This window comes from Lissotriton vulgaris, chromosome 3_1 (assembly GCF_964263255.1).
Source record: "Lissotriton vulgaris chromosome 3_1, aLisVul1.2, whole genome shotgun sequence".
Lineage (NCBI taxonomy): Eukaryota > Metazoa > Chordata > Amphibia > Caudata > Salamandridae > Lissotriton > Lissotriton vulgaris.
Window position 1 is genome coordinate 1,030,925,356 of NC_141689.1, and position 20,985 is coordinate 1,030,946,340.

The following is a 20,985-nucleotide window of genomic DNA, read 5'->3' on the forward strand; positions in this document are numbered from 1 at the left end:
TCAATGAACATAACCACACAGCTTTACAGGAGGATATTTAACCCGTACACTTTTCCTTAAAATAAGATCATCCGACGCGTCAGAATTCTGTACAACAATATTGTCAACGTTTCCATTGTTAACAACACTTGTGACATTATCTGGAGAGGAATTATCAGAAACAGGTGGTAATAATTTCGTTGTGCCCCAATATCTGTTGAAAACATTTTTGCCTATGATAGTGCACCAGGCACAAGAATCGATAAACATTGAAATTTCTTCCCCATTGATAATAATGATAGCAGAAGGAAAACCCTTGCATTCAGTGTCGCCAACACACAATAAAGTATTGATTTCAGAAGGCTGCTCAAAATCTTTGCATTCCTCATATAAGAATAAATTTACTCTCTGTGATGACTTACACATTTTGTTGAAATGACCTGGCCTCTTACATTTTATACATATTTTATTCCATGCAGGGCAACCCCTACAGTTTCCTACATGATCATTGGCCCCACATCTGTAAAATATAATTTGGGATTTTTTAACAAAAGTTCTATTTTCCTTCCCAAGAGTCTCTTTTTTAGAAGGAAAAAATGAAGGTTTCTTGTAGTTGGAAAATTCTTTACTAGAGAAACCTCAGGGATTACTACTTTGCTTTTAACATCTTGACCTCTAATTTCACTTACGAACAATTCAGATTGTTCAATACCTTTGGCAATGTTTAACACAGCACTGAGAGAGGATTCAGTACCCATCCACAAACGTTCTTGAATCTTTTTGCTTTTTGTGCGCATCATAATCTGATCCCTTAAGACTTGTTCGAAATTTATAGTCTCAAAGGAACAAGAACCAGCTAAAGTGCGCAATGCAGCCACCTAGTTTTCAATAGATCCATCCTCTTTTTGTACCCTGGAATAAAATTTAAATCTTTCCATGACAGTATTGATCTTTCTTCCGAACCTAATACTTAACTGCTTTATAACAATTTCAAAAATATTTAAATCTCCAGCACCTACATTTTCAATGGGAGGTAAATTTTCCAATTCTTTAAGTCCTGCACCACCTAAACAGTTCTTCAATAGCGCTAATTTCCTTTTTGGAGAGCATCCATCCTCTTCTACTACATCTACATACGCTAAAAATGTTGGATACCATAGATCCCATTCCATCTTGGGATCACCAGCTACAGGTAGAAAATGTGCAGGTGAAGTGATATTGTTAGGCATTTTTTTAAAATAACAATAAAACTTTCAAAACAAAATTACATTTAGGAATACCAAGATGGTAGAAATGTAGGCAAAAGAAAATAATAAAAGTAGTCACCGCAGTCTGTAGTCTATGGTGCAGAAAATATCCAATGTTAAAAGTTGTGAAAATTAGGTAAAACGTTTTTTTTTAAGTAAATTGGTGAAAGGACGTTATTTCAAAGTTTTGCTATAAATTTTCCAGAGCGAGTAAGCCGGTCAAATGTTTTTCAGAAAGATCGTAGTAGTTGTTATGGAAACGATCAGCAAACGAAGTGAAATGGCCGCTGAAACGCACACGTCAAAACGTGCGTGAAAACGTAATGCGTGATGATACAGACGGATGATGACACTACAGAGCTGCGCAGAGCAATGGAACAGCAGCGCTGAGGAACGTTGTAGCGAACAGCGCGTTAAAGGGTCTCAGTAAGTTTCTTTCAAAAGATGCACCTCAAAAGAAATGCACAGCAAGGGAAACAAATGCACGAAGAATGTCCCCCCCAAAAAAATTTAGATGTGTCTCACATTGGAGAGTTTCTTATATCGGAGGGTCTCAGCGTCAGCGTCACAGTCAAATCCTCCCAGTTTCTCGTAGAAAAGTAAGAAACAAAGCGAAAACGAACGATTAACTCCCGCTGGTGCAATCAAAGCACATGAAATAGGAGAAACTGCCGCTGGTGCAATCAATTTACACATAGAAAATAAAAGAGAAAAGAATACCTTCAAAGGTGAACGCTGTCTCCAAACTTCTTTTCCAGATTAAAAAAAAATCTAGAAGAAAGAGGGTTCTTTTCTTTTCTTCTCGATCCCGATCGTCGCCAAAATTGTGAAGTAATTCACAATAGGAGATGTTCTGGTTAAAGATAGTTTATTCTTAGGAGACAGCTTAAACAACCACCACCAACAGATCCTTAGTCATAACTGTACACCAACATCATACAGAATATTGGGGCAAGCATGAACCATAACAATTCTATTGGAACACAGAGGAAAGAAAGCAACAACATAGAGATAGGAATGCTACACTTATATATTATTGTGCCACCTCCTCTGATATGTCTGTAAAACTTAGGTTTTGTCCCAAAATTTTGTCCTGAATTTTGACCCTTTGTCCTGAATTTTTACACTGACCGTCCTGAATTTGCACCCATGCCAGTTGGTAACCCAAAAGAGGGGCGGAAATGCCAACCCTCCCGATTCTGGCGTGAGACTACCGATTTGAAGGCTAGTCTCCCGCCTCCCGATTCCTACAAGCAAAAACCCGATTCCAAAGGGGTTTCAGCTGACAGGGCTTGGTATTGTGTAAAGTGCTAATTCTTCCAGCAAAGAGTGGCAATGCAGGGGCTCTCGAAGGGGTTAAAAACCAACAAAGCGTCATTAAAATGGGAATCGTCTTTTAAAAACCTGCGAAGTACTGGGGGACGGGGTGGGGTGAGCGGGGGGGGGGGTGGGGGTGAGCTGTTTCAGCCTGGGCTGCCACAGGGGGGTGGGGGGTGCATGCACTGTCAACAACCTGCCAGGCCAGTGCCCAACACTTGCAACACCCTCTCTGCCTGCCATATATGTTCCATGCTTCTGTAAGGTAAGAAAAAAACGTGCATTTACGTTTCAAATGTCCGATCCTACAGCAGCACACTTCCAAAGCCCATACATGCCAGTAACCCGATTCAAGGCCCCATTCTCCCGATTTTTTTTTTTATCTCCCACTTTGCTCTCCTGAAATGTTGGTATGTATGGAGGGGTGATCATATTAATAAAGGGATGTAGGTAAGTGAGTGCTTCAGGTGTGTTTACGTTCTTTCCTTGTCATTTTCTGGACCATAACATTGCACTACATTTGGTACAATAGCATACATGCCAACATTTTAGGACAGGGACTTGCGAGAATTAAAATAACAAATCGGGAGAATGAAAATTCCCCATTTGACTTCCATTGTAGTAATTGCAATTTAATGCAAGATCGAGGCTCGAGTATGGTGGCCATCTTGGACTGTGCCATATTGCGTTTGTTACAAGCCACGACCAAGCAAAGGCAGAAAATGATGTATTATCTTAGAAGTACCTTTAGGATATTACAGCCTTTTATTTTAGAGACACGTTTCATGTATTTTAAGAAATGTTACCCTTTTTCTAAGGAGTCCGTTTACGGACCAGAATTTATTCTGAGTAAAACCTTTAGTTTTATAAACGCGTAAAGCTGCAGCATTCCTCCAATCTTATCTCTGCGCAACTAAACTGGACACTGCATATTTATCTTTCTTATATTCGGATGATGGCTGGAATTGAGGCACAGCCGTACCATGTCCCTTTTTTGTTTCTAGGGTCACATGGCTTAGCTGTTTTAGGGGGCGGGATTTCGCGCGAGATTTTATTTGAACAGTACGGCGCGCTCTCGCTCTGTACAGAAGAAGATCGGTAAAATGTCGCGCCAGCAATTTGTCCAGGAGGGCATCACTTTGAAGGGCAGCGCGCAGATCGTGGCCGAATTCTTCTGTGAGTAGGGCTTCGTCCCCCTCACGGGCGCAGTACCCCACACGCTGCTTCATCTAGTACCGCTGTCCTTCAGAGATGTTCTAGATTTCAAGTTGCTGTGCTTTTAGGCATGCGCTTGATGCTGCATTGTTTCTAAACGTCATTTAAAGCTCTAGGTACAGGCCTTCCAAACTGCCTATCTCACCCCCCAACTTCCTGCATGTGCTGGTCTGTGTGATTTAAGTTACAACTGCTTCCTTTCTCAGCGTGAGGCGTTTTTGTATGTTGGCAGCGTAAGGTTGCGTCGTAGGTTGACTATGCTGCTGAAATGAGCTCAAATATGTGTAGATTAGGCTCAAGTATGACTACGAGTCTGAAACGTTAATGCAATAGCAACATACATATGTGAGAGTAAAATCAGTGTTTCAAGTTACAATCCCGGTAAGATAAACTTTACCAGCCATCTGCTACTAACTTTCACATTGCTTTTTCCAGTATCCGTAAAATAAATGCAGTAAAAGAGGCCACGCGATTAATTGTCTGCTGCGAGTATAGAAAAGATCTGTGCAACCTGCACGTCACATGATCCCTGAACCGCTTTACTCTGCAACAGGGTGGTCTTCAGACTTTAATGCTGCTCTCCTAAGTGAAAAAATAAAATGAACCCCCCCCCCCATCACAATTATTCTATTAAGCTGACCATGTTTTAGTAGGTCTCGAATTATTTAAACATATATATTTCAACTTATAAAACATTTCAACATTGCATGTCAATTCTATCACCGTTTTAAAAATGCAACCAAATACATAATTGCCAAACATACTATTCTGGTCAGGCATGTCTTACGAACGTGTAAAAATATCCACAGTGTAACTATTAGAAATGGGGTGAATATTATAAATGGGGGGTGGTTTGAGAGAATATTTGGAGCCCCTTACTTTACGACATACTCCCAGCTAGGATGTTAATGACAAGATGTTAGTAATGGCTCATTACAGAGATTACTGTTGCTCATTCAGTTCGGACTTAAAGCAAAGCACTGTTGTCCGCATAATGCTTCTTTTTGTCAGAGCCCGGTGCCCCCATTGGATTGATTTGATTGTAGGATTTATGTAGCGCACAAATGCCCAGGACGTTTAGGTGTTCTGCGGAGGAGAATGCGAGAGTTCATTTTAAAAAGGAGTGTGTTAGTTTGTAAATAGCCAGGTCTTTAGTAGCTTTCTGATTCTGAGCAAAGTTGGACAGCTTTTAATATTTATTGGGAGCGAGTTCCAAAGTTTCACTGTGCCCAGGATTCAGCTTTTTCCTCCCCAGCAAGCTTTTTCAAAATTTTGGTGTCTGAAGGAATTTGCTCTGTGCTGAACGTAGGTATCTAGGTGGATGTTACCAGCTGAGGAGATGTTTCAAGAATGCTGGCCCATTTCAGTGTACAGCTTAGTACCCCAGACATAGGGATTTGAAATCTATTCTTTTCTTCTTAGGAAGCCAGTGAAGTATTTTCAAGCTTTCTGAGATGGACTGGAATTTGGAAGTGTCCAGCAGCAATTTGGCGGCCACGTTTTGTGCTTGCTGAAGCTTTCCCATGTGTTTTTGAAGGCCTAAGTATAGGGCATGTTGGAAACACCAAGGAGACCGCTTTGTTGACCTGGTGTTGGAAGGTCAGGCTGTCGTAAAAAATGATGCCAAGGTTCCTCATTTTGTCTATTGGTGTAGGGTGAGCTCCTATACTGCGGAGCCACCCGTTCTGTGACCAAAAGGAGGTATCTGATCCCGATAGGAGGACCTCTGTTTTGGTTCCATTGAGCTTTAGACAATTTGTCCCCATCCATTAGACACCACATGAAATGGACACCACAATTTGGGTGTCATCCACGTAAGATATTAGTGTGAAGCCAAATTGCCTGATGAAATGAGCTAGAGGGGTCACATAAAGGTTAAACAGGGTGGCGCTTAATGAGGAGCCCTGCGGCACCCCTCACAGCAGCGTGAACTGCTCTTAGCAGGAGTCGCTGATATCTGTTGTTCAGATAGGATTTGATCAGCTTTTGAGCAGCGTTTTTGACTCCTACCTCTTGGAGCCTTTTGGTTAAAATGTTATGGTTCACGGTGTCAAAAGCTGCCAATAGATCCAACAGGATCAAAGCAGCTTTGGCACCTGTGTCCAGTGTTGCCCAGACCTTTTCTACTGCCATGATCAGGGCAGTTTCTGTGCCATGCCCTTGTCGGAAGCCGTACTGAGAGGAATCCAACAAGTCTGCTGAGGCAATGAAGGTCGTACGTTGGAAGTTAAGTATTTTTTCCAAAATCTTGGCCGGGAAGGGAATCCTTGCTATTGGTCTGTAATAGCTATTATCACTGGGATCTAGATTGGGTTGTTGCAATAAAGGAAGAATTAACACCCTTTTTCAATGTGTCTGGAAAGACCCCTGAAATGATGATTTCTTTGAAAAGTATACAGAGTTTGCGGTGCCATGTGAAATATGCTGGGTGGACAGGTTTCTGAGGGTGCTGCGGATTTTGATTTGATAGCCAGCAAGACTTGTTCTAAATTAGGTAGAGCGAAGGAGTCCAATAACTTGGTGGGGCATGGTACGGCTGTATCGGGAGTGACTGCCATGCCGTCGTCCCAGTCTGTGAGGGATTCGAATATGGTTTGCACTTTGTCCTTAAAGTACCCTGCAACTTGGTTGCAGAATTCCTTTTTTTGTGGTTCGGGAAGTTTGACTAGTTCCTTCAATGTTGTGAATAGTGCTTTGCTGGAGTTGCATGCCTGTTGTATTTTATCTGAAAAGTAGCTGCTTTTTTGTTCCAGTATTACATTTTCATAGGTGCTCAGTGATAGGGAGTATAAGGCTTTATCGGATACTGTGTAATTACTTTTCCAGCGTGTCTCTGCTTTTCTGCAGAGTTGTTTCTGTTTGCGCAAGGAGTTACAGTACCAGGGCTCGGATTTGGAGAAATGTGGCTCACTGGTTAGAGGAGGCAGACCTGGAAGCAGAGGTCAGCCCGGGACCAGGGTTCAATTCCTGGCTCGGCGGGGTCGAGTCCTAAAAAAAAATGTCCATGGACTCGACAATTCTCGCTCCGGTGCCTACTCGATTCACGGGTTCACACTCTGCGACTCTGGGCAATAGCTTGCTTAATCTCCATAACGGCTCCTCGCGGCGGGATGCCTGGCTTTCACCTTGCGGATACCCTGCCAGGGTTATCTCACAGGGGAATACCAGGACGGGTTCCCTAAGCAAGCGCTTAGAAACCGCTCGGTGATTTGCGCTATATAAATCCATGTACATTTACATTTCTTCGTGCGCTTGCTGGTGATGCTTTTTTTCCACTTGTTGCTAGGTTTGCTTCAGATTTGAGATCAGGTTTAGTGGATGCTAAAGTTCATTGCATCTGCTGTGGGCCTATGTTCCGCCAATTCCATCCTTTAATTATTTTATGTGATGTGTGGGCTGGGAATGTGATGAGTGGTGGTTGCTGTGAACAGGATGGCTCTATGGTCTGACCATTGAATTGGCAGGACCTCTTGTAGTTTAAGATGGGGGATTGGATGTGAATAATCCATCCAAAGTATGACCGGCATCATGTGTAGGATGCATGACTTTCTGTTCTAGCGATGCGCTGGCCACTGTCTCTATTAATGATGCTGTGGTCTTATACATTTTAGAGGTGGTAGTTAAAAATACCTAGTATGCAGTAGTTCTGAGTTAGTGCTTGTTTCTCTTATTGGACTGATTTCCTCAAATTTGTTTTTACTTTTCATGCTGGGAGGTCTATATAGTAGTGTACCGTTGAAGGTATAGTTAGCGCTTACGGTGATTCTAAATGAAAGTACTTCGCAGTCAGAGCTACTTCTTGCCGGTGAGCCTTTCACGTCCAGAGTTGGTTATGATCTCTAATCCTCATCCCAGATTGTCTTGTCTGTCATTTTTTGTAATTGTAAATCCTTGAGGAATAGCTAGGGCCAAGTCAAGATCATAGGTGCTATTTGACCAGGTCTCAGTGACGAAAGCCATGTTTACTTTGTGTGCAGTCAGCAGTTCTGCAAAGTCTGTTATGTTTTAACAGGGAGCGGGTGTTCCTAAGCAACCCTATGAATGTCTTGGGGGCTGGTGTTTGCCCACATGAGATTATTAGGTCTCGCTGAGCTAACGTGCATGTGTTGCTCTGCGAGAGTATAGTAAGGGGGTTTTCAAAAATGCTCCCAAAGTCTGTAGGCGGATCGGGCACAGAGCATGCGCACCCTTTGTCCGCCTACAGCCTTTGGGAGCATTTTCGCGTCCGCTTTGATGTTCTCAGTGAGCCGCGGGGCCACTGAGAACATCAAAGCAGCTGCGAAATGCTCACCATTTGCCACCCCCTCCCTTCCTGCTGGCTTTCCCCCCCCCCTCTCGCCCAGTCCTTGTTTTCTGTCTTCTTTTACACTCAATTTCTTTTTCCTCCCACTCTATTCATGCTTGGGTTCCCCTCCCTCTTCAACCTTTCTTGGTCACTCTCCTTCACCAGCCACCTTTGAACGATCTCTGTCCTTCATATCCCCTCTCCGTGTTTATCTTTAATATCTACTCCCTCAATTTTACTCCTCCCTTTTACCCTCCTCCGATTCCCCACCCACTCCATTCGCGTGCAAACCCTTTCCTTCCTCCTTTACTTTCGTCTCCTCTCGTTCTGATCGTTTCTATCTGTCTCGGCTTTTCAGTTTCTCATCCCTCTCACCCCTCCCGGTCTCGCTATTATCCCTCCCGCCCACACCCGTTTCTGGTTATCTGCAAGAGTCGGAGGAAGGCTGGCGTGCAAACTGATTTTATAGGGGTAAAGTTTTCCAGTTCCAGTGCTGGTACATTCATATAAACGAGTGAATCCTATTTTTGAAGTGTAAGTATCTGTACCCTAGGGCAGTCTGATATGTCTGCTTGTATAACACAATCCACTGCATGAAACCGGCAGGCAGTGCTGCATGGCACACGTGTCCAAAGTGTGTCAAGAGAAATGGTCACTACAGACCAACTGCACCAGCATCCACTTAAAGCGTTGCCATTCAAAGTTCTCTAATATGTTCCTGAATGTCTGGTCTGCCTTGAGCGACCCAAGCAAGAAGGGGGCGTTAAGTCAATGAATATCCGAATTCGCGTGTCTTAATTTTTCGGCTGAAAACTATTTTGTTGGAATGTTCAGGATTGATATTTTTTTGTACTGTTATATAGCAAAATGCCTATATCCGCGTTTGTTTTCAGTAGTCACTAGAGGGAGCCAAAACATCTATTTAAATGAAAAAAATTACGCATGCAACTTATTTTGTATTGTCTAAAGATGGAAATTTATGAAACATCAATGAAAATATGAAATTTATGAAAACTAGGCAATAGAAAATTATATAGGTGTTACAGATGTATTTAGAAGTGATATTTTATTTTCTGTCTGTAATTGATTTAGCTTGTTAACTAAATTACCCCATAGCGCAAACATCTTATTACAAATAGTTCCCCTGTGACCAACATCCTGGAAGTTTGGTATCTATGGTCAATTAAATGAGGTTCCCCATTAGTCGCAAGCCAAATAGAGAAGCGAAATGCTTTACAGTGGCACTTTAATGCGGAATCTTAAAAAAGAGCCGTAAGCTGACTCTTCTCTGAAGCTTTCTGCGGCAACATCACGCCAGCCAGGCATATGTTAACTAATGCCTACTGTGCAGGTACAACAATAACCATAACAATATCTGCAGTATTTAAAGAGCTTCAGAAATGATTTTAATATTTGTATATTGGAACCGCCGAAAACCCTTCGACCATTCGCCCCGCCCGCCCTTGAGTTGTACGCTGAAAGCAGTCTTGTTGTTGCGATGCTAACACTGACCTCAAACAAACTTGTGATCATTCTGTAGTCGTTATGTGCTGCCTTTCACCCCTTCCACCCCTATCTCATCCACATCAGTAAACAATTCACCTGGTATTATTTGAAAATCTCTAGTTCCATTTTAAATTTAAACCCAATACACAACAAGTCGCAGTCAAACTGAAAGCAAATTATTCCTGTCACCATTTCTGTTCTGCGAAACTCATCTCTCAGGGAGTTGTCATAGGAGAGTCTGGCTTCCTTATCGCTGGAATGTCTGATTACAGAATACCACTTTCCTGCAACGAGCCAACAGTCCACTCAGGCCATCCAGGGCAAAGCATCTCTCACCCACACATGTACCCATCCTCTTATCCACTCATCTAACCACCATCTTACCCACTCATCTAACCACCATCTTACCCACTCATGTCACCATCCTCATCAATTTATCCATCCATCCTTTCACCCACTTATTCAACCATCCTATCACTAATTCATTATTCTATCCACCCAACCATCCATCTTTCACCCACCCACACATCCTTCTAGCCACCCATTCATCTTTCACCCACTCAGTGTTCATCCTTTCACCCATTCATCCATCTATCTTTTCACCCACTCATACATATATCCTTTTATCAACCCATTCTTTCACCTGCTCATCCATCCTTTCCCCCTTTTCTACTACTAGCCCATATTTTTTTCTTTATTGCTTTAAAGTTGCCTGTTGTATGCCAAGTTGCAGACAGAAGAGGTACATATAGAGCCGCACCCCGCTCTAGCTGCTAAAGTGGGAAGTTCACAATGTCAATGCAATAGATCTATGATCTGTGGCTCGGAAGCTGGGGCGTGGCATGCTGCCCACCGGTTATTCGCAGCTGTCTCTCCTGTCTCCTTGTAACCCTGCCCCTCCTTTCACCAGAAGCTCTCTGTTTCTAACCTGGTCACTTATTTCAACTCAGCCTTTCAGTCTATCCTTGTGTCACTCCCCACCACCACTCTAGGCTGTCTCTGCACTCTCCTAGTCACCCTGCCCCTTCCTTCACTAGAGTCTCTGCTTCTTACCGGTCTCCTCCATTCACTTCACCCCTTCAGTCTCTCCTAATTGCCCTCCCCATTCGCTGTCTCTCCCTCTCCGAGGCACTCCGTTCCTCCTTTCACTAGAAGCTCTCGACTTCTTAGTGGACTCCTCCTGCCACGGTCTTCTAGTGGTACTGCCATCCTGTACTACACGGGCTATCTCTCCCCTCGTCATTCTGTCCCTCCTTTCAGCAGAGGCTGTCCTTTTCTCAACCAGTCACTCATTTCATCTCAGTCTTTCAGTCTCATGGTGAGGATGGGGATGGAAGAAAGACTTGAAAGGACACCAGGGAGGAATAAAGTGATAACATTTGTGAACCTACATCATTCCAGTGCAGAGAAGCAAGGTGACTGGCCACCTTCATCAGCTGGCATCTCATCGTGCCAGTGCAACGAGACAGGGTGACTGGCTGCCTTCAGCAAATGGCATCTCATCGTGCCAGTGCAGTGAAGCAGAGTGACTTGCTGGCTTCAGCAGCTGGTGCAGGGTGGCTGGCTGCCTCGCACACACACGCAACCGCACACACACGCAACCGTGCACACACGCAACCGTGCACACACACACACGCAACCGCACACACACGCAACCGCACACACACGCAACCGCACACACACGCAACCGCACACACACAACCGCACACACACAACCGCACACACACAACCGCACACACACGCAACCGCACACACACGCAACCGCACACACACGCAACCGCACACACACGCAACCGCACACACACGCAACCGCACACACACGCAACCGCACACACACGCAACCGCACACACACGCAACCGCACACACACGCAACCGCACACACACGCAACCGCACACACACGCAACCGCACACACACGCAACCGCACACACACGCAACCGCACACACACGCAACCGCACACACACGCAACCGCACACACACGCAACCGCACACACACGCAACCGCACACACACGCAACCGCACACACACGCAACCGCACACACACGCAACCGCACACACACGCAACCGCACACACACGCAACCGCACACACACGCAACCGCACACACACGCAACCGCACACACACGCAACCGCACACACACGCAACCGCACACACACGCAACCACACACACACACGCAACCACACACACACACGCAACCACACACACACACGCAACCACACACACACACGCAACCACACACACACACGCAACCACACACACACACACGCAACCGCAGCACACAACCGGCAGTGCACGCTTTCACCAGGCACACAGACGCCACCAGCAGGCAGTGCACACATCAATTTGTTAAAGCATCCACAATTAACTATAGTAGCAATCGCTGTATGGCGCACTTTACTTTTAAACATATTCATCTAAAGCGCAGCATGTCACAATTGCAAAAAAAATAAACACATTTTTTGGGCATACAATTTATAGACTTTTGTTGCAATTGGTGTTGCAATATTTAGCAATGTCAATAGTTCAAACTTAATTAATGCGAAACATAGTGCATTGCAAATGATTATCTTTGGTGCACACCTTTTGTTTTCGGGAAGGGAAGCTTTGTGTTGCAGTGAGGGCATGACCTGAACTCCTTGGATAGGTCGAGCTGATGACAGGGATGTTTTGGATTTGTTTTATTGCGGCTGAAGAGAGTAATATTAGAGTATGTCAATCTTGTCCCTGCATTTGATAAGTGACGGACAGGGGTTGTGGCCCTGGGCCTGGTCCAGGCGCAGACGGGCTTACCTTTGGTGCGCGCGTCCGCTGCGCGTTGAGGCAGGCATCTGATTTTTATGGGCAAGGTGTGCAGCTAGTCTGCTGACCTCCGTAGCGTTTTGACGGAAGCTGCTAATATCGCTTCCGATGTGCGTCAGTTCCCCCTACATAAACGGAATAATCCGCTGTGGACCAGTGAAGCACGCGATGTGTAGAGCGTCACAGGTGAGGGAGTCAAGTGGTAATCACGTGATTAAGTGCATTAAAAGCAGTGTATCACTTGAGCTCCCCCCTGATGGGGGGGGCCCTCTCTGTTTGAAGACCCTTGCTGTCAGGCATGTTGTGGGGAGTGCTGCATCTTTCAGTCTCACGTAGGCAGCGCATGCAGTCTTTCGGGACCTACTGTATCTAGAATATGTGCTTTAAGCCCACCCATCTTTCTAATTGGCTCCTTAAATGGCTGCTTTTCTTTGGTTAATATGATCAGTTGTCTCCTTTTATAATTTTGTAACCTCCCATGAGGGCTACCCCTGTTAAAAGTGCTATTACTCATCAGTTTATTTAGGAAACTTCTAAAGCATTATTTTTTTTTGTTGGCCTGCCTGGTAATGAGAAGTATTTTTGTTTTGTTTACTTCGTGTTCACTGCTTCATTTGCTGAGGGCTCGATCTTTCCTCACGGCCGCTCTGCTCTTGTTGTTTACTTTAGATGCGCTATGCTAATATTTTAATTCAGTCTGTCTTGGTTTATGTCCACAAGAATATAGTTGTGTATACATTTGTTAACATACTTTAATTAATTACATGGTTTTGGTACCCTTGAGGCTCGCGCCGTGCTATATGTTTCATATACATTTTTTTTTCTTGTTAGCTGCTCCTCAAGGTAAGTTTGCTAGCTTTTATTTTATTGAAGGCATGGGGGTCTATGCTGAGGCTTATACCCAGTTTCCCAGTTCTAAAATCGACAGCTCTAGAAGTTATGCTACACCCTGTCTCCGAGAGAATCCGCATTTTTTGGACTTTTATCCATTTCTCTCACTGAGTCACCCTCCCAGCCCACCCCGTGGATTCAAGGGAAGGACATTCCCATAATAACTCATGAATGCGTTGGGTCACAGGTTGGCCTCGTTGCTTTTGAGGTATCCATTTCTAAGAGGTGGAATAAATACTGCTTCATGCACTTCACTCCACCTCCTTCTTCACCAGCGTGTCCACACCTGCAGTCTCCATCCGTTTCTCTTGCTGCTATTTAGTATAGGAACCCATCCAGTGCTGCTGTAATAAAGTTTGCCTTTTGTGCACACAGATAATCTTACAGCTGCGATCCCAGATCAGACAGTTTTTCCTCTGACTCTAAAGCTTAATTCGTCGGCCCTACCTACCACTGTTTAGGTCGCTGCAAGGTGGGAGAAATTAAGATGGCGGGCTGATCCCACTGTGGCGAGCACTCTCTTGGACCGCTCCGACCATACCGCTTCGCTTACCTAATTCGGGGTTGGTTTCAGCCCCGTAGGCAGTTCCAGACAAAATTCCTCTGGACCGGACATCCTTTCAGTGGAGTTGGCAGCTTCGTCTTGAGGACTCAGTGTTAGCTCTGTTATCCTGCGATGCTGTCTGCTGCAGGCGCGGGCCGTCGGCTCGCTGGCAGAGCAGCTCTTTCCTGGCAAGATCAAAAACCAGTGATGTCACCAAAGTGCCGGGCCATGCAGTAGAAGAAGCGGGGCCGCACTGCTTGGGCTGCAACTACAGGTGAGGAACTGGCCCACGAGGCAACATCTGCTATGGCTTCCGACTCCTGGGTCGGCGGCCCATACTTAAACTGCTCAAGTCTGGCAACATGGCAGGCTTGCAGTAAGGGCAAAGTGGACGCAACAGATTCTACAATGCTGGAAGTGCTCTTGAACGCGGTTCAAAGCACTAAGAAAATTACTGATAGAGCCTTTCATGGATTTGACAACTGGTGCGATCTTGAAGTTGGGGCAAGATGTTTCCTGCACTTATGGTGATGTTTAAAAAAAAAAAAAAAGACTGCAGATGTCCGTTCGTCAGCACTCTCCTCGGTGGGGTGCGGGTGGGGGGGGCGGGTCACTATTTTTTGCTGAACTTTGTAGAAAATGACAATGGCGGACTTCAATCCCTAGTGATATTTGAAATAGCTGAGCAAGTTGAAGTGGGCAGTAACAGCTTGGAAACCTGCTTCATACAATTTATATACTTCTAGCTAGGTTGGCAGCAATAGTGGGACAACTGATCAGACTCGGAGATATGGGGATTTGATGGCCTTGAATGATCACATAGCTGAATCATCTAAAATTAAAGATAAAAAACACGACCTAAGACCGGAAGTGGGGGTAGAAAATGAACCATCCCCGGCTATTGAGCTTCTGGATAGCAGTATTAATGGCGCTAGGGAGGTCCCAGGTAAGGAACAAACCAGAGCAAAAGGACTAATTAAAAAAATCGATATGGGCAACACATTGACACTCAATCGGACCATATTGTTTCAACTCTCTCATTAACTGGTTCAAAGGATAGCCCTCCGCTTAAATGGGTTTCCTCCAAACGTGAGGTTAATGCTTTGATTTCGTAGATGTCAAATATCGGCCCTGCTTTACAACCTCAAACCGCACTGCCCAGGTAGGATGATCATGTGTCAAATGGATGCATCCCTAGCTCCCGTTCAACCGTCTCTCCCAGATTAGGCAATGATAAATACTCCCCTGGCGGCCCCTCTCTTTGTGTGACTAGATCTGGTGCTAATGCTATGGGCCAAGCTAACTATGCTGATACATCAGGCACTAATGATACTACTTTGTCAACCATCCTTCAATTTCTCCAGATACATCGGATGAAGTCTTTGGACTATTATGCACAGGTAAAGGCGGACAATGCAGCGATGCACCAGGTTCTCTCGCAAGTTACCAGCAGGGTTGCCGCACTTTCGTCTGAGATGGCAAAACTTCAACAATGAGTGGCAAGTGTGGAAGAAGTTGGGTCTGTGAGTATTAAAACAGTCTGGCAGCAGGAGAGTCATATGGCGCTTTTCCAGAGTAAAATAGAGATTCTGAAAAACACAATAATTTAAGGCTTTTCGGTGTACCCAAGGGGAAAGAAGGCATCTACCCCAGAACTTTTGTGGTCAACTTTTTACACAAGGCAATCCCGGAGTTATCAGACTGGGATATGGACTCTGATTTAGCAAGTTCATAGACTACTGTTAGTTATAAAGCAAGCTGTTCACACAGTTACTGCACCCCCGTCCTACTGTCATTTTTGTTGGTTATTTTCTGCTGAGACAGTGCCTCTATTTTAAAGCACGGTCCTGCCATGCGCCACACACTCCAGGTAGAAGACGGGCCTCTTATTACCAGAATGTGCAGCGCTCTCTTAGTGCTCGAACACTGGAACAGCACAGTTGGTAAGCACTGCCAAGAACTAATTGAAGCTGCTTTGAGAGAGGATAGCTTATGAATGTTTTCTCAACTACCTCACGCTTTTCAACTACCGCTCGTGCTTTTCACATAACCCTTGCGCTTTACAATTACCCCTCGTGCTTTTCAACTACCCCTCTTGCTGCTTTGAGAGAGGATAGCTTATGAATGTTTTCTCAACTACCTCTCACGCTTTTCAACTACCGCTCGTGCTTTTCACATAACCCTTGCGCTTTACAATTACCCCTCGTGCTTTTCAACTACCCCTCTTGCTCCTTTACTCTTCAACCAAACCGGTCTGTGATTGTTGAAACACCTCCGAGTTGGACGCCAAAGCCGCTTTTAAGGTGACAACGAGTATGTTAGGCTTGGGGCATATCTACTACCAACTTTAGGGAGCGTTTAAGCAAGTTTACAAAACTGCACACAATCACAGCTTCTATATGTGCTTTTAATCTGATGAACCGTAAAAAAGTGCCCCCCGTTGGTGTGGCCATTTGAGGTGTATTCATTTAGTTGCTATCCTTTCTGCACCACTTCTTGTTTGACTTAGTTACCAAAATCCTCGGGTGCAGAAGTAACATTAGGCACCATTTTACTCCCATCATCATGTCCATTACCACCTTGCCTTTGCTTTAACCCATCACGTGCCACCTTGCCTTGGCTTTAACCCATCACGCGCGCAACCACCCGCGCGCAACCGCACGCGCACACACCACCAGCCATCCGTGCACGCTTTCACCAGGCACACACACACACCACCAGCCGTCGGTGCATCCTTTCACCAGGCACACACACACCACCAGCCGTCGGTGCACGCTTTCACCAGGCACACACACACCACCAGCCGTCGGTGCACACTTTCACCAGGCACACACACACACCACCAGCCACACACACCTCCAGCCATCAGCGCACAATTTCTACATTCACACACACCGCCAGTCATCAGTGCACACATCAATTGTTAACGCGTCCACAATGAACTATTGTAGCAATCGCAGTATGGCACACTTACACATATTCATCTAAAGCGCAGCATGCCACCATTGCTACAAAAATAAATACACATGTTTTTGGCCTACAATTTATAGACTTTTGTTGCAATCTGTGTTGCAATATTTAGCAATGCCAATAGCTCAAACTTAATTAATGCAAGACCTATTGCATTGCAAATGCTTGTTAGTTTTGTCAATGTGTGACTTGTTTTGGCATGGTTTTTGTAAAACCTTATTGGTGTGGGAGCTACCGGGCCCTCACCATTATAACCAACATTGGAAAAAGCAAAAATAGTTGTTGGTCTTAAAGCACACCCTGCCGCATTAGTTACTGGCACTGAACAAAACTACGTTGTGTGCCGATATGCTCCTTCTGAAGGAGCAGAAGCTGTCACTCAGTGAATACAGCCTATGCAGAGAGGGACACAATTTTAATAAGCACACATGGTTTTGGTCAAAGCCACATCAAATTAGGGGCCCAATTAAGAGTCTCAAAAGTCCACCTCTTGTATGTCCTTGCATTAAGTGCAGCAATACAGCTTTCGTGAATTCCCAAGAATTTATAGAAGTAGGACAAGAAATAGTACTCCTAGAAAATATCTGTGAACTGCATTTTAGCATGAATACAGTAGGGCGCAGTAATCGCACACTCTAGTCGTGGTTATCAATATAAACATATTTAGTTACTTTTGATGTAGAAAATGTAAAACCGAAATCATAAAATCCAGAAGTATCACTGATGTGGTAAGTAACTGCAGTATGTAAATACCGCTTTGAACTGCGTTTGTGGTTATGAAGCACTCCTATTTTCAGCTATATTCTAGACACCCTGTGCCGTAGTGCAGGGTTCCATTTTTATTTTGTCTTTTTTAATTTATTTTTTATCAATCTGTCCAGTGGTTAGTTATAAACTTTGGATTTTCACTGGGGATGTGTGATACACACCTGAAGGTTTCTCTAACATTTGGTGGGTTCTTAAGTCACATAAGGTTTAGGCTTAGGCATCAATTCATGAAACAGCCTTTTAATTTATCTTTGCCCACTTAGTGTCAGGGAGAGGATTGAAACCATGCATTAGATTTCTCCCCTGAAGTGATTGCTTAGGCGGATTAGGACCGAATACCTCGGCTTTTCTTTGGAGCGTGTGGTAGGACGTACATTTTGTGAAGGGTCTTGTCTGTTTAGTTTGAGATTCATTTTGTGCACACTGATCTGATTGGTTTAAACTAGAACTGGGGGTGAGTGTATGAAAAGTTTCGGCGCTTCGTCCATCATCTCCTTGTGTTTGCTTTGTTTGTCCTAAGTTGTCAGGGTATGCCCAGACGTGGGTCCCTTGCTCTCTTTGGCACTGGATTCAAGCTAGCCTGGCTTATGAGGGCGGTTAGCCCGAAACCGGTCCCAGGATGCTTGTTTCCGGTCCAGTAAAGACATGGCTTGGCAGTTCGGGCTGAACTGTCCCCATGAGGCACAGGGTCAAGACATATTTGCATATAGCTGTGTCTGAACCGGGGGTGTCGAAGTGAGCTAATGATGTTGATGATGATAAATTCAACCCAGATCTGTGACTGGGGCTGAGTGTTTGAAAAGCTTCAGCGCTCCGTCCATCTCCTTTTGTAAACTAGAACATAGTCATATGTGTGTAAACATCCAAGTTTTTAGGACTCTCGTTAATTCAGAAGAGTTTCCACATTTACAAGACTTGTTCAAGAAAGGGAGAGATGGGCGAATGGCCAGCCTGGCTCCAGAGTTAAATTTATTTTTATTGTACTATATAGAATGTGTGTGTGTGTGTATATGTATATATATTGGTTTGTTTTTTGGTACAAAATGCGCCGCATTCAGGAACTTATTTTATTGGCACAGATCCAAAGTCTATCACACCAACGTGTTTGGTGTGTATGTGTGTGTATATATGTATGTGTATGTATGTGTGTGTGTATATATGTATGTGTTTGTGTGTGTATATGTAAATGTGTGTGTATATGTGTGTGTGGGTTAATGTGTATATGTGTGTGTGTGTATATATATGTGTGTGTGTGTGTGTGTGTGTGTGTGTGTGTGTATATACTACCATATGTTTTCCCTATTTGACGTTTGGCCACAATGGTGTCTTATATCACCTTGAAGCTAAATATTATGTGACTGCTCTTTGAAACAACTGTATACAATCCAGTAGTAACCAGGGATGACATAGTGATGCTTTTGGGGGCAATCGAGAAACTGAGCACCCGCCAGGGTTTTCCACATAAGATTGGCCACAAGCAGACTTGTTGTAGGTGCCCATGGAAATGAGCACAGCCCACTGGAATCAGACTTAGCGCATACCTGCTCTTTTTTGTGTGGCTGGGAGAGTTGAAGTACCCCGGAATATCCATGTCAGATGGCACAAATTTCAGGGTACTGCATCAGGACAATAACCTTGCAGTCACAAATGTATGTACATAGCAGGAGAATATGTACTATCTGATATATAGTCCAATGTCCAAATACCCCGGCCAAGGTTTGCAGGTTGTAGCAGGTGTGTGCTCCCTACTGTTTAAGGAGTTGGTGATGGGCAAGGGGTGAGTAAGCATGCTTCCCCATACTCTTGTTCCCATATGCCCTGATGTGCCTCTCATATTTGTTGTAACAGAGCGCACCTGGAGATCTGTTCCGTCGGCATTGCACCTAAAAATTCTGAAGGAAAAGAGAAAAGCATACTTCAGGAAAATTAAAACGCTCAAAATCAGAGTAAATCAGACTCAAGCTCGACCAAGCAAAAAACAGGCCAAGAAAACTTTTGAGCTAATCCGATCACAATCCAAGGAACAACCACAAGCAATCGACATGTGGGGCAATGCACAATCCTGTGAAGATTTCTCTGCTTTTTTTAACCAAAAAACTGACAACATAAGGAGCGATCTCCTCATTGACGCAAGCCTTTACTCCAAACCCCACCGCATAACACCCAATGAACCAAAAAACAATGCGACATGGTCATCTTTTGACACTTACTCTGAAGAAGAATTTGGCAGACTACTCAGCACCCTGAAACCGTCCAATCACCTCACTGACCCTCTTCCTGCTAACGCTGTAAAGGACTTCACCCCTTTGTTCCTCCCACTCTGGACTAAAATTATCAATAGCTCACTTCAACAAGGAACCATCCCTGACTCCCTCTAAGTTGGACAAGTTACACCTTTACTAAAGAAACCAACAGCCGACCCCACTGATCTAAACAATTACCGTCCGATTACCAACATTCCTACTCTCGCCAAACTGTTGGAAAAATGCGTTCAACTACAACTGACAAAGCACATAGAACAGTTTGATCTCCTCCACCCTCATCAATCAGGCTTCCGAGCAGGGCACAGCACCGAAATTGCTATGACTCACATAATTGGCGACGCCCTCTAAATTTTAGATCAAAATGATACATGCCTCCTCATCCTTCTTGATCTCTCTTCAGCATTCGACACTGTGAAACATGAGAGCTTACTCGAACTTCTAAACACAAGAATGGGCCTCTCTGGGACTGTTCTTCAGTGGTTCACCTCCTTTCTACACAACCGATCTCAAATTCAAGAGCAACAACCTGATGTCCGGTCCAATACCTGTTTCGTTAGGTGTCCCCCAAGGATCCTGCCTATCCCCTACCCTGTTCAACCTAGTTATGGAACCTCTCACCACCTTGTTACAAACATCCAATGTTCACTTTCACATGTACCTTGTTGACACGCAACTATATCTCAAACTACAATCCCTCAAAGACATTATGCGTCTGAACTAAACGATCAGAAACACCCAATCCTGGCTGGCCGATAACCACCTAAAACTCAATGCTATGAAAACTGAGTTCCTTCTAATCTCTCCTCCCGCGAAAATCTCCACCACTCAAACCTGGCTTAAGCACCTAACTGCACTCAATGTCCAACCGACCATCGTGGACTCAGCAAAATCTCTAGGCATAGCACTTGACGCAAATCTCAACATGCAGCAGCATATCAACAAGGCAACTAAGGGAGCAAACTTCCAAATAAATACCTTGAGGAAACTTACACCCTTCCTCCCAGCCAAGGACTTCCAAACTGCAGTACAACCACTAGTCATCCCTCGCATAGACTACGGCAGCATCGCCCTCTGTGGTCTCCCCCTAACTACAACAGCACCCTAAGAGCTTCACTAAATGCGGCAGCGAGACTCATCACTGGATCTAAAAAACTCACATATCTCCCCTGACTTTAAATCCCTGAACTGGCTACCTTTT

General features: G+C 44.6%; 1 protein-coding gene across 1 annotated transcript in view; it reads left to right on the top strand.

Annotated features, from left to right (window-relative positions):
• The first annotated feature begins 3,627 nt into the window (after positions 1 to 3,627).
• Positions 3,628 to 20,985, top strand: part of MAD2L1 (mitotic arrest deficient 2 like 1) — a 74,115-nt gene continuing 56,757 nt past the window's right edge. Inside the window, exon 1 of the mRNA XM_086963098.1 lies at positions 3,628 to 3,719. Within this exon, the coding sequence (XP_086819224.1) occupies positions 3,647 to 3,719 (73 nt within the window). The 5' untranslated portion in view covers positions 3,628 to 3,646. The remainder of the gene's footprint in view (positions 3,720 to 20,985) is intronic.